Source organism: Nannospalax galili, unplaced genomic scaffold (assembly GCF_000622305.1).
Source record: "Nannospalax galili isolate Female #2095 unplaced genomic scaffold, S.galili_v1.0 scaffold284, whole genome shotgun sequence".
In the NCBI taxonomy this organism is placed as follows: Eukaryota; Metazoa; Chordata; class Mammalia; order Rodentia; family Spalacidae; genus Nannospalax; species Nannospalax galili.
Genome location: NW_008354281.1, coordinates 6,741,720 through 6,756,005, shown reverse-complemented (window position 1 = coordinate 6,756,005; position 14,286 = coordinate 6,741,720). Strand labels below are relative to the sequence as shown.

Genomic DNA, 14,286 nt, shown 5'->3' with positions numbered 1-14,286 from the left:
AAATGTTTTAAACATAGATTATACTAAAGGAAAATAGTTAAATAGGGGCAAATACTTTATCAATTATATATTTGTTCAATTGTATTTTATCAATTATATACTTATCAATTACATATTTATATATAGTATTTTATCAATTATAAGAGGCTGTTCTACCTATGATGGGGGAGAAAGGACTAGGAGTCATGCCAAGATTGTGAAAATCATTCATAAATGAGCTATATTTTGCTGCATGTGTAATATATCTTTGTTTGGGACTAGAGAGATGGCTCAGTAGTTAAGAACACTTACTGCTCTTGCAGAGACCCCAGGGTCAGCTCTCAGAATACACATTGGGCAGCTCACAACCACCTATAACTCCAGTTCTAGGGAATCCAGTGCCCTCTTCTGGCCTCTGCAGGCACCTACATACATATGGTACACATGCATATACTCAGGCACACATACAGGCACATAAAAATAAGTAACACATAAAAATAAATCTTTTTTGAAGTTTTTTTTTAGTTTTTTTTTAGTTTTTTTTTTGTTTAGACTTAGTAAAAGAAATATATAGCACTTAAAGTACTATTCATTTATGTTATTTAAAACTTTTTGTAATAAAACACTGAAGATTTATAATTTTGTCCAAAGTTTATGTTGACAATATAGATTTTCCTTTACATTTTAAAATATCATTTGTGATTTCTTTTGTAGGCAAAATCAGAAGCTCGACCTGAATTGGCTTTATTTATGATAAAATACCTGATGACATTAATTGTTGGTATCTCTGCTGTCTTCTGGGTTGGAAGCAAAAAGACATGCACAGAATGGGCTGGGTTCTTTAAACGAAATCGCAAGCGAGAGTAAGAACTTACTGCATTGTCTGACATTGTTTTTAAACAAATGATGAAAATACTAGTATCTTTTGCCTAAAATGATTAAAAGTCAAACTAATAGAATATTCTACAATAATATCAGCACATACTTTATGAAGTTTATATGTATTCAACTAGCTCTACATTGTATATATGTTATAGAGTTTTTTCCTTCTTAAATTTCTGTTTCATGCATTATCTTTTGTTTGTATTTAAATCCTCTCCCCTATCTATAACCCCATCTACTACACCCGGCCCAATTTTATAACTCTATTATATATGCATTATTATATATAATTAACATATATTAAGACCTATATAGTCAAATTTGTGTCCTCAAGTGTCCTTCAGTGTGGATCCAGCCACTGGAGCTTGGTTAACCTACCAAGAGTCAAATCCTTAAAAGAGACTAACTCTCCCCTTCTCAGCAGCCATCAGTTTCCAATAGTTCCTCAGGTAGGGTTGGGGATTTTTACCTACTTCCCATGTCTATGCTAGGATTTTGTCTAGTTTGAGCTTACATGGTATTTGTGTATGCTGTCACCATGGCTGTGAGTTCATATGAGTAACTGACCAGCTGTTTGGAAAACTCCATTGCTTGTGGATATAGAGTTTTAAAAAATTGTTTCCCATTGGGTTAATTAATGAACTCTTGGTGATACAAACTTCAGAACTGTAGCTAGGTGGACTGGTCCCACCTGTAATCCTAGCACTTGGTGACTGCAGGCTGTTGCAGGAAGGTGGCAAGTATGAGGTTAGCATGGATCGTAGGACCCTGTTTCAACTTAAAAAAAAAAAAAAAAAAAAAAAGCATTTTTAATTCAGAATTGTGTATCCTTTTGCTAATTGTAGCTAAAAACTTGCATTTAACTGGACTTGATTTTTTTCACTGTTACTGTATGTGTACCCTGTATTTATCTACCCATACTAACTTACTGTAACTTATCAATTTTGATGTCAGGAAATAGACACTATCAATTATATTCTGTGTCCTTTTTCTTCTGGCTTACAGATTTCTATATGGGTCCCTCTATGTTGATTTGAATTTCCTTGCCTTCAATCTTTAATTTTTGACTATTTAATTTCTTACCAGTTTACTCTTTCTGCTAGCAAAAGCAAATAAAATGTTTGTACAACTAATTTCCTTATAAGAGAATCTACTGATTTCACAGTATTGTAATCTCAGATTCTATAAATATAATAGATCATGTAGAATTTCTAACTTTAATGAATGAGGTTTTTGGCAAAAGATTGCCAGTATCTTTTATAGTTTCTATCTGCAACACTTAAAAATTTGTCAAGTGACTTCTCTCCTTGGATTTTTCCTACAGTCCAATCAGTGAAAGCCGAAGAGTGCTACAAGAGTCATGTGAGTTTTTCTTAAAGCACAATTCTAAAGTGAAACACAAGAAGAAGCACTACAAACCAAGTTCACATAAGCTGAAGGTCATTTCCAAGTCCATGGGAACCAGCACAGGAGCTACAGCAAATCATGGCACTTCTGCCATAGCAATCACTGACCATGATTATTTAGGACAAGAAACTTTGACAGAAATCCAAACCTCCCCAGAAGCATCGGTGAGAGAGGCAAGAGCTGATGGAGCAAGCACTCCCAGAGCAAAGGAACAGGATTGTGGAGAGCCTGCCTCCCCAACAATGTCCAGCTCCAAGCTCTCTGGGGATCAGGCCAACAGGAAAGGCCCAGTGGGCAGTGTGAAAGACCAAAGCAGTGTATCAGAAGGTGCTCGGAGTGAGGGAAGGTGAGATTAGCTTTGTTTTCTAAAATCATTATGATTTTAAATAGTGCATTATCCATTTTTTGTTGAAGTGTAACACATTTGGAAAGTAAGCATTTTATGATGATATGTCTCTTCTCTTAATCCAGGGAAGTTTGGGCTCAGCCTGTAAATGTGCTGCTTAGTAGTTTAATTCTTAGTTTTAAAAAGTCTTAATATATGTTGGTCAAGTTGGAAAGTAATGCTCATTTCTTATGGTAATTATTAAGAGTTACATGACATTTAGATAAATGTTTAAAATTTTTCTGAAATACAAGCTAAAATATTATCATGTATCACAGTGGTACAAGCCTATAATTCCAACACAGTGGAAGTAGAGGCAGGAGGAACATGAATTTGAGGCCAACCTGGGTTCCATAGCAAGATCAAGTCCAGCCTGGGCTGTAATAGTAGCAAACCCGTTTCAAACAAAACAATCCATTATATAGTTCTATCTAAAAGGTGATGTTTTATACAAAGATGATTATAAAAGATTTTCACGTTTCTGAACATGAAAGGATATTAGCATCTTTAGTCAATTTTTCCAAATGGTCAAAGATAATCAAAGCACAGAATTTTTGCCAGAATGCTGACAGCTAACTAACTACATTAAGCTCTCAAGGTTATCCTACTTAGCCCTTTCGGACTAGGCTAAATATACCTTGTCTGTTCTCATAAACCTATAGTAACTAGATAGATGCTTTTATCTTCCACTGGATTTGAAAGCTCCTCATAGGAGGAGCTGAGGTTATCTTTGTATTCCTAAATTCTTGTGTGGTGTCTTCTCTGTGGTGGGAGCAGGAGTCTGTCCTATGCTTCGTGTGAGACATTATGTTCAGCCCACACAGGAATAGCGCTTGATAAAGTTTCTGAAGTTAGCAGAGTTATATTTGAGAAAAATTACTTGTATTTTGAAGTGTTAGAATATACCACAGTTTTAATGGATTATCTTCTGATAAAGGCCAGTGCTGGTCCAGGGTAAAACTCATACAATAATGAACAGCAGTTATACGGATGACTGACAGCCCTACTTGTGCTTCTGTATATATGCATGCCAACTGTGTTTCTTTTTTCTAGGACAAGTCCAAAGAGTGACATTACTGAAACTGGCCTGGTAAAGAGCAACAATTTGCAGGTCCCCAGTTCTTCAGGACCAAGCAGCCACAAAGGTTCCACATCTCTGCTTGTTCATTTAACTTCTGGAGTTAGAAAAGAGCAGGGTGCTGGCAGTCATTCAGATACTTGAAAACTTTCATTACCCTAGGAGCAAATTCATATTACACTGGAGATGGCTAATGTACTGTCTTTAAAAAAAAAAAAAAATCACTGTTGGACTGGGAGTATAGCTCTGTGGTAGAGTACTTGCCTAGCATACTTGAAGACCTGGGTTCAAGTCCCAGCACTTAAAAAAAAATTACTGCTACATTTTTCTTTTGCACTTAAAGCTGCATTATCTACTGTTATACTGGGAAAAAAAATAGATTTCAAGAATAATACAATTCCTTGTATCCTTGGAAAACAGAATTGTGCAGGTTAATAATGTCTTTTAATTGTGGAGGTGAGGAAGGAGTTAGAGGAATCTTCACATTCTATTTATGAAGAGTCTACTCTTGTTAAAGTATTTTAAGATATATTATGCTATTGTACTCTTTTGATATGAAAATCAAGATTTTTCATTGTTGAAGTATTTAAAACATTATTGTACCTTTATATATATTTGAAAATAAGCTTATATGTATTTGAACTTTTTAAAAAATCTTGGAAAATTGGTTCAAATATTTTTATGATGTTATTCTATTATTTTAGCTATTTTGTTACTGTGGTAGCTGTTACACTGAAATTTTTTAATAAAATTGGAAAATAGTATTATTTTATAGTGTAATGAATAGGTATCACACCAAATGTTCTATAATAAGGATTCACCTTTTAAAACCCCTTCTACTACCTTACCATCTTACATGTGTGTATTTTATTGTGTCATTATTTTAAGAATCTCACAGATCTGTCTTATAACTAAAAAAAAGGTGCTTACTGAAGTAGTGTCCGTTTTTGCTGTTGTTGTTGAAACAGGGTCTCACTATGCAGCCCTGACTGACTTGGAACTCACTATGTAGTCCAGGCTGGCCTCCAACTCACAGAGATCTGCCTGCCTCTGCCACCCTAGTGCTGGGTTTAAAGGCGAGCGCTAGCGTCTAATCACAACTGTACTATGCTGCTCCCTGATCCTTCTGTGTTTTTAAAATAAAATGTCTCAAGGGATTAATAGGTAAAATGTTAGTCTGTTATAAATTAAGCCCAGGGCAGTTGATTTCCTTTTTTTTTTTTGTAATGTTTCATGCCATGATCACTCATGATTGCATTATGACTATTTACAGTTGCTTATACTTTTCCTTTGTTTGAATTTTTTGACATTCACAATACTCTAAACATATTTTATAGTGAGTATTTTTCTCAGATGCTATATTGAATTCATTTCTGCATCTGAACATTCAAAAAAGTATGTTAGCAATATTAGTGCCAATCAAATGGGGAAAATGTAGGTCTGTACAACATGCATAAAAACATTATGGAATTTTCTTAATTTTGTTCCTCTTTAAGTATTATTTCTTGAGCAAAGTTTCCTGATGCTTTGTGCCTGTCTGGCATTCTATTTAAGTTTAAAACAAAAATTATCATGTACTGTATGGAAAAATGTTGTAAATACTAACTTTTCCACGTTTGTAAACAGATAACTTTGTGTACAAGAACTTTTTTGTGTGATTCTTTTCATTAATAAAATTTTCTTTGTATAAAGTATTTTATTCTATGGCAGGTATTATAGTGCAGACCCAGGAACTAGTGTAATCCTTCAGATCAGTGATGCTATGACTAATAAATTAGAACCTTCTTTTTAGCTGAAGAAAGAAAAGACCATGACGACCCTTACTTTTTGCCACAGTTTCTTCCCCCCAATATAAATTATATAGGTATATTTATTATAGCATGTGTAAGGCCAATGGGAGGCAGATGGGGTAAAGCAAAGGATCCCAGAGTGCTACCTCTGCTGCTGACGGTGCATTAGATAATTTCCACAAACCTCCCAAAATAAAACCAAAATGTGTGGATGTAGTAATGTTGCATTCCAGATACTGAAAAGCTAATAAAATAGTGAGGAATTGCCAATATTTGGGAGGAGGGAAATTTGTATTCCTGATTTTTGGAGCTGCTTCTGTCTAGGAGCATATGCTGGTATGAAATTGTGGCCGAGAAGTTACTGTTCCTGAGAGAGCCTCAAGGGCCAACAGAAACCCTTCAATTGCTGATAGGAATGCAAATTCTGTGTCCACTTTGAAAATGGTTAGTCAGTTTTTACTTGGCTGAATGTACCCTTACCATGTGATCTATTCTTATATCTATTGTAGCTCATTTATGTAGATAATCCATCTTGAATGTGGAGTAGAACTCTCCAGTCCTTTATGTGAGACATTTCCTGGAAAGACACAACATACACATCTACTCACCCCAGTTAGGGAACCCACAACAGACCAAAGAAATAATACCACCAAAGTTCAACTTGGTGAACCAATGAGTTTATTGGGGTAACAGGAACAGGGGCTCAAAAGCAGCTGCATCACGGAAAAAGCTCACTTCAGTACAAGTGGTAACTCAGGAAAGCTAGATCTCTGGAGCTATCTTGACTTTTTCACTTGATAGGTTAAAGGGTCTCTTCTACCCAGCTGGGCTGGTCAGCGTGTCCTCACCCACAGTTGTTTACTGCTTCCATAACCTTGGGAGGGTCCCTGGTAAATCCCCTAAGTTTCATCTTTTCAGGACAGTAGTTTGTTTATTTCCTGAGTCTAATGAGCTTCCCTTCTCCTTCCTGGAAGAAATGTTTCAATTAAGAAGAAATTGTTATAAAACAAGGGTGGGCAGCAAATAATAGCTTCCAAATAAAGGGGGGCGGGGGGCTTGGGAGTGTAGCTCAGTGCTGGAGCCCTTGGCCTAGGATATACTAAGCTTTGGTTTCCATTCTCAGCATTGGATATGGGGAGAATCTCCTGCTCTACAGTAGAGAAACCTGACAGACAATTTCAGCTGCAGGTGCCTGTGATGATTAGTCAGAAGATGATCAAATTCAGCATCTACAGTGATGCATCATTTTGGGAGTCTGTGCCTTTGAGGAAAATGGTACCTTTTTTTTGTGATCCTCCTCCCTCGGATCCCGAAACTCAGCCTGATCATGAGAAAAATACTAGGTAAATCCCAGCAGACAGACATGTTGCAAAATACCTGACCAGTACCACTCAAAAGGAGTCAGATTATCAAGAACAAGGAAAATCTGAGAAACTGTCAAGAAGAGATAAAGACAATGTGACAAATCTATAAATTGGCAGGGGGGGGGTACACTGAATAAAAACTAAGGAAATCTGAGCAAAGCATGGGCTTAGTTGTTATCGTCTAGGGGTCTTGATCATGTTTGTTTTCTCCACCAATTAAAGAATTAAAGCCAGGAAAAATCTCAGACACAACATAAAGCAATGATAACGAACTTTATTGAAAATGAGGAAACACATATTCAGACTCCAGTGAAGAGGGGATTTGGAAAATGAAAAAATCCAAAATCCTCAGGAGGGCTTGAGCCTTTCAAGTTTTTCTGGTGGTGTGGGGCAGGTCCCACTCCCCTAATTTTGGATTGGTCTGTAGCAAAAAAGATCAGACAGGACATAAGGAGTGTACAGGAAGAAAGTATTTTATTTAGGTTGCAGTCTGAGATGCAAGCCTTAACCTGGAAGGAAAGTAGCACATATCTTTTATACCTTAGACTTTGGGTTACACTGGGAAGGAAATACTAATTGAAAGTCATTGCAGATGTCTGTAACTGAAGAAAATAGGAAGAGGAAGCATCTATGAAAAAGGGAGACAAAACCATAGGCTAGCACTGGATGAGTGCCAGTATTCCAACCACAAAGTCTGTTGTTAAGAGTCCAGGTCAGCAGTGACCCTCCCCCAGTGCAGTAAAGCTTCGAAGAGACAGGCCCCAGGGGCCTCTTGAAAACAGTTGAGTCAGCATGTCTGTTTCCCCCTGATAAGTTTCACAATGTATCTACTCCAGGCTCCTATGGAAGCTGGTTTTATCCTCTGACTGAAACTATTTTTATCTTTTCCACCTTTTCACCCCTATAGAAGCCTCCAGCCAGCAGCTTGTGAGCTGGTGGCTTCCTCACTCCGGAGCTGAGAGCCACCCATGTGATCTTGCAAATAAACTCTGCTCTGCCAGAGTTCTTGTCTGTGTCTCAGTATTTGCCTATCATATGGTGCCGAAACCCAGGATGCCACCATTGGAGATTACACATAAACAATTCTGGCTGGATCCGGCCACTGCTACCTGTCCCCTGTGCACATCTCTGATTCGGCTTTAAGATGCACCCTGACTCTTTCCTCTCTCCCTGTTCTCTCTTTCTCTCCCCCTCTCTCCCTTCTCAACTTCTCTGTTTAATTTGACTCGGAGGTCACTCCTGGACCAAACTCATGGCCACTGGGCAGCACTGGTCTCCGTGACCATTGAGTGTCCAGCACGGTTACTGTGTCTGCCTAAGCCCACCTGAGGGGTAAACCTGCCCCTCCATCACTCTCAAATCCTTTCTCTTAGAGTCTCCCAGTCCCAGTGACTAGTTCTCCTAAAGGAGCACAGACCTCTCCCAGCCTGCTAAAAGGTTTTCCAGCTGCCCATTGTGACCAGGGGTCCCAGAGACCTTAGCAGCCTACTACCTATGCAGGGGGTACAGACCTCTTGTCTTGAGGTTCTGTGTAAACCTCTTGAATTTTGGCTCCATGGACCAGAGTCTCTCTTTCCCTCATTCTATGCATACTATCTGGACTTTCTAGAGGAGGCCAACCCCACGAAGGCATCAGCTTGACCTGAGGCATATCCAAAGGCTGGTCCTAAGACCAGGTAAAATGGGGAAGGCAGACTCTGGAAGTTTCCACTTTCCTCCTTTTTCCTCTCACAGCCTCACTAGGCCTCAGTCTCTCTCTCTCTCTCTCTCTCTCTCTCTCTCTCTCTCTCTCTCTCTTCCCTCCTCACATCTCTTCACTTTCATTTCCCCACGTTCTGCAATTCAGAGCTTTTCTTTTCCACTCTTCTTTCTTGCTCCTACCCTCTTCGAGCTCCTCTTCCTCAGCTTCCACTGAGTTTCAGACTCTCTCTCTCCCTCTCCCCTCGCCCCCCTACACCCCACTTTTGATTTGCTACTCCACCACCTGGCCATGCCACACTCTAGCTCCCGCGCTTTCTGCTTGAGTCATAAATCTACACTGGTGTATCAGAAAGCTCCTTCCTTCTCTGGTTATGGGACGCCATTTCCAGAGACAGGAACGCACTCACCTTCCTGTCCAGGACAGGAACCCACTCTTTACCCTCTCTGGTAATTGCAGGATGCTGCCTCCAGGGATAGGGAACATGTTTCAGGCCTCCATTGGTAAGGGATGCCTTACTTGACAATTGGTCCCTCACACTCTCACTTGGCATGACCTGCAGCCTATGTCTCTGACCCTCTTTCTCCCTCCTGCCCTTCTTTTCCTGTACCTCTTGCCTTTCTGCCTGGAATCCTAGCTGCCATCCCAGACTCCACTCCTTGCAGTGAGAGGATCCTTATCATCTCTTTCTACCTACTTTCTCAGTTCCTCCTCTGTTGGGAGCTGTTAGTCTATTATGTACATTAAGCTGTGGCAGGCTTGTTTACTGAGTTTGTGTTATGCACACCAGTACCTAATCTGCCTAATCAGGAGGAATGTGTTTATATGGAGAGCCTCACAATACCTGACCTGGAGGCAATATTTGACCGCTCCTTGACCCTCAGGTACAGGTGGGAAAAACAGCTGTTGGAACTAATTGAGTTCTTCTGTATAAAAAGGCAGAGCTGAAATAAACCGGGGCTGCAGTCACTACTGTCAGCCCTCCCAAGCATCTTTTCTGTCTCTTGTTTTTTCTTTCAATCCTCACTCCGCCTTTCGGGTACTGTCCATCTTGGCCAGCTGGCACCGGCAAGTGGTGCCCAGAACAGGGACCTGAAAAGTAGGGGGAAAAGTGAAGGACATAGCTGGAGAAATTAAGTGAGTGCACTCGGTACAATTGGGGAGCGGTGAGTATTTATCTTGGGAGAAGATGGGGCAAGGAAACAGTCGCTCAGTTTTTGTAAGGAATATGCTTGGGGCCTGAGGAGCAAAGGCTGAGACTAAAGAGGAGAATCCAATAAGCCACGGCTGGGATAAAAGTGAAACCAAACCTTCCGCTCCACCAGAGCCAGCTCCATTAGCCTTGCCACCCTTTTATGAGGACCCCCGTCTGGGGCTAGAAGAAGGATCTCGACCCTGAGGATGAGTCTGCCCTAGGAGAGGAGATGGTTGAGTATGATCAGGAGAAGTGTCCACCTTTAATTGCTTTGCCTGATCACTGGGAAATTAAGCAATTAAGGGCAGAGTTAGATGCTGTGAAAAAGGGAATGTTAAAGAACAAAGAGAAAAGAATTAGGACCACCCCAACACCCTCTCTCATGGTAGGATTAGAGCCTCCTCCAAGGCCACCAAAGGCTGTTGTGCCTCCCATGATTGCCATGGCTCAGGAGCCTTCAGAAAGAATCTGGTACCCACTTAGAACCTTGCAATCTCTGCTACAACAGGCCATTTGGGCCGTGGTAGAGAGAGGAGAGTCAGTGCATGGATTTCAGGTCTTCCCAGTTTCTGAGCAAGTTGATCAGCAGGGCAACAGGGTGCGGTTTCATGCACCTGTGCCTTTTAAGCAGCTTAAGGAACTAAAGGCTGCTTGTGCTCAGTATGGTCCCACTGCCCCTTTTACCCAGGCTTTGTTAGAATCCCTGTCCACGGACACGCTTCCTCCTGGAGATTGGAAACAGATGGCACATGCTTGCCTTTCAGGGGGAGATTATCTGTTGTGGAAATCTGAGTATGAGGAACAGTGCCAGGTGAAAGTGAACACTAATAGAGCGCAAAATATTCCCATAGATTTTGATATGTTACCTGGTGAAAGGCAATATAGGGATATTGTTCAGCAGTTGCAGTATGATGTTGCGGCCTATGCACAGATCAGTGCTGCATCCCAAAGAGCCAGGTATAAATTGCCGTCTAGTGGTAGGCAGAGGATTTGTCTAAGATCAGGCAAGGTCCGGATGAGCCATATCAAGATTTCGTGGCTCAATTACTGCAAACTGCCGGTCGCTTGCTGGGGGATAGTGCTGATATTGGGCCATCTTACATTCGTTTGAGAATGCTAATGGAGCCTGTCAAGCTGCTATTAGGCCTTTTAGAAAGAAAGGTGATTTATCAGACTATGCTCTGATATTGGGCCATCTTACATCCAAGGAGTAGCCATGGCAGTGGCATTGCAGGGAAAGCCTATTCAGGAGGTATTTTTTCAACAAACAAAAGGCTCAAAAAGACGGGCGGCTGGACCTGGGGGGAGCTGCTTTGAGTGTGGCCAGTTGGGACATCAAGTGAAACAGTGCCCTAATAAGCAGAGAGGAGGTCAGAGAAACAAAGAGCCAGACTTATGTCCCCATTGTAAACGAGGGAAGCATTGGGCTAATGAATGCAAATCAAAAAGGGATGTTACGGGGAACTTGCTTCTTCAGGGAAATGGAGAGCGGGGCCTGCCCCAGGCCCTGAAACAATATTATGGGGTGCTCCAGACACTCGTCTCCCAGCAGGGAAATCCATTCAAGACCTCTTTAGGGCCACCCCAGGAAACGCAGCACTGGACCTCAGTGCCTCTACCTACACAGTATTAACCCCTGACATGGGAATGCAAGCCATACCTACAGGAGTGTATGGCCGTTGCCAAAAGGAATGGTGGGATTGGTATTAGAAAGAAGTAGTGTCACCATGAAGGGAATTCTGGTAGCTCCTGGAGTGATAGATTCAGACTATCGAGGTGAAATCAAGATTATGACTCATTCCCCCTTAGGAATTGCTGTAATACAGTCAGGACAAAGATTGGCACAATTGCTCCTGCTCCCTCTGGCAACAATAGTAAAAAGCAGCATAGAGGGACAGATCCAGGTTTTTTAGATCCTTTAACTGGACAATGGAATGGCCCTGACCCTGTATTTATATGGGGAAGAGGGCATGTTTGTGTTTTTCCGCAGGACACAGATGGAGCCAGGTGGCTGCCGGAAAGGCTGGTGAGGTTTGCCGACGAGCGCCAAAGAAAAAAGAAGTAGAAAAGAATGATGAGGCGACAAACGGCTGATGATGATGTTCCCGCAAGTGATCGTGGCCCTGTGATATGGGAGGAAAAAGAGATAGTAGTGACTGTGAATGACTCTTGGTTAATTGCTCAGCCTGCTTTAAAATGCCAGATGATACAAGTGGCGATGAATTTTTATTATTTTGGATTGAGAAGCAGGTTGCCTATTTGTTTTGGTAAAAATAAGTGTGCTTGTGGGACAAAGTGGATATTATACCAATGTCAACGTGATATGCCAAGAGATAATAGAAAAAACAAAAATTTTCTCCACATTTCCACCCTGTAAACAGCGGCAGATATTCTAAAAAGGCTGAGAGCCTCCTTAAATGCTTTTCCTCGGGGGCACAAAGACTGTTAGAGCCAAGGTTGGTGGATAATGACAAAGAAACAGGAGTTTTCTGGGTTTCTGGTAGCTTGCTCACATGAACTTAAAGCAAAGGTGATGAAATGCACAAGACCCATGAAAACTCAAATCAGACTAAAACTCACCACAGTACTTAGGAAATGGGAAAGAAATCCCAACCTCAGCCAAGGAACCAATGGCAGCTGATCACTGCTGGGTGAGGGAGAATTGGTCTCCTTTAAGGGAGTGATGCTAGATAGGTTGAAAAGGCTCCAGTGGATGAACTCATACCAAGGTGTTGGGAGCTATTAATCCATTATGTACATAAGCTGTGGCAGGCTTGTTTACTGAGTTTGTGTTTTGCACACCAGTACCTAATCTGCCAAGTGAGGAGGAATGTGTTTATATGGTGGAGCTCAAAACATGCATTTGACCGCTCCTTGACCCTCAGATACAGGTGGGGAAAACAGCTGTTGAAACTAATTGAGTTCTTCTGTATAAAAAGGCAGAGCTGAAATAAACCGGGGCTGCAGTATCTACTGTCAACCCTCCCAAGCATCTTTTCTGTCTCTTGTTTTTTCTTTCAATCCTCACTCCCCCTTTCAGGTACTGTCTGTCTTGGCCGGCTGGCACCAGCACTCCTCTATTTTTCTCATCACTGATCTGCCACTATGGGAACCTCTCAGTCTAAACCTGAAGGTCTTACACCTCTTGCTTGCCTTCTCAAGTCTCTAAAGCAATTAGGACTTTTTGACAAAATCAAGCCAAAATGCTTAAAATTTCTGTGCATCACTGCCTGGCCACAATACAAGCTAGACAATGATTCTGTTTGGCCAGACACAGGAACCCTGGACTTCAACATCTTAAGAGATTTGGATAGTTTCTGCCAGCATAGTGGCAAAAGGGCCAAGCTCCCCTATGTACAAGCCTTCTTTAATCTTCCAGCTAACCCCTCCCTCTGCCCTTCTTGTTCCCCACATCAAGTCCACCTCTAAAAACTATTCCATATAAACTGAACCTGTCTACCTGCCCCTCCCCCACCCACTGGAGCCCTCCCCTCCCCCTCCACACTCCTCTACCTCAGCCTTTGATCCCAACATAGCAGACCAGTGTCCCCCAATTAGGACTCAACCTCAACCTCCTTCCTTTCAATCGAGGTACAGCTGGCTCCTCCTCCTACTCAACCTTCACCATATCCCCCTTTGCCTCCACTCCCTGAACCTGACCCAGCTCACCTCCCTTCTCCGCCTCAAGCCCCCAACTCCTGGTCCTCCCCTCCTCCTCTGCCCTGCCACCCCAAGCCTTCCCTCCTGACAGCTCTAACCTGCTCAAACACAGTTCAGGCCTCAAACAGCTTCTCAATCTTAAGCAGCTTCTCAACAAACACCTTCTACTCTCCCCCATTTCACCCTCTACTCCCAAGAATCCATTTGTCTCTCCTACATCCACTCCTACTCTCACCTCAACCTCAGGGCTTGCCTCCTGCCCACCCATGCTCCCGTGTGGACAGGACACCCCTCCTAATTCTCTGACTCCTCAGGTTTCCCTGACCTCCCCTAGTCTTTGCCTTCCATCCCCGTGTCTTGCCATAACCACTCCCATGCCCAGTCTCAGCCCTCTGCCTCTCACAGCATCTTCCCCCTTTGGGAGGTGGCTGGAGTGGAGGGAGTAAAGTCCACATCCCATTTTCCCTTGGTGACCTGTCCCAGCTCAAGCACAGGATAGGCTCTTTCTCTACTGACCCCATATACTTCATACAAGAATTCGAATACATCACCTGTAGCTATGACCTAACCTGGCATGATATCTTTATGATTCTCCAGTCCACCCTCACCCCCCCTCCATGAGAGTCATACAGTCTGGATAGCAGCTCAAGAGTAGGCTAATGAGTTCCACTCTACCAACCAGACCCATCCTATTGGGATCTAGGCAGTTCTCTTACAGAACCCTGGGTTGAATTACCAACTCCCACTGGAGGATCAGGAAGGACCTCTCCTAGATAGGGCAGCAAGGGACCACATGATCACTTGTCTCCTGATGGGTCTTCAGAGAGATTTGCCTCCTAAGGTAGTT

At 42.1% G+C, this 14,286-nt stretch overlaps 1 protein-coding gene across 4 annotated transcripts in view; it reads left to right on the top strand.

Moving 5' to 3' along the window:
* Fzd6 (frizzled class receptor 6) overlaps positions 1 to 5,368 on the top strand; it is a 43,846-nt gene extending 38,478 nt beyond the window's left edge. For all 4 annotated transcript variants that reach the window (XM_029555207.1, XM_008851548.3, XM_017802803.2 and 1 more), the window contains 3 exons: positions 694 to 842; positions 2,186 to 2,614; positions 3,707 to 5,368. In XM_029555207.1, coding sequence (XP_029411067.1) covers positions 694 to 842; positions 2,186 to 2,614; positions 3,707 to 3,875 — 747 coding nt within the window. In that variant the 3' untranslated portion in view covers positions 3,876 to 5,368. The remainder of the gene's footprint in view (positions 1 to 693; positions 843 to 2,185; positions 2,615 to 3,706) is intronic.
* Positions 5,369 to 14,286: the final 8,918 nt, after the last annotated feature.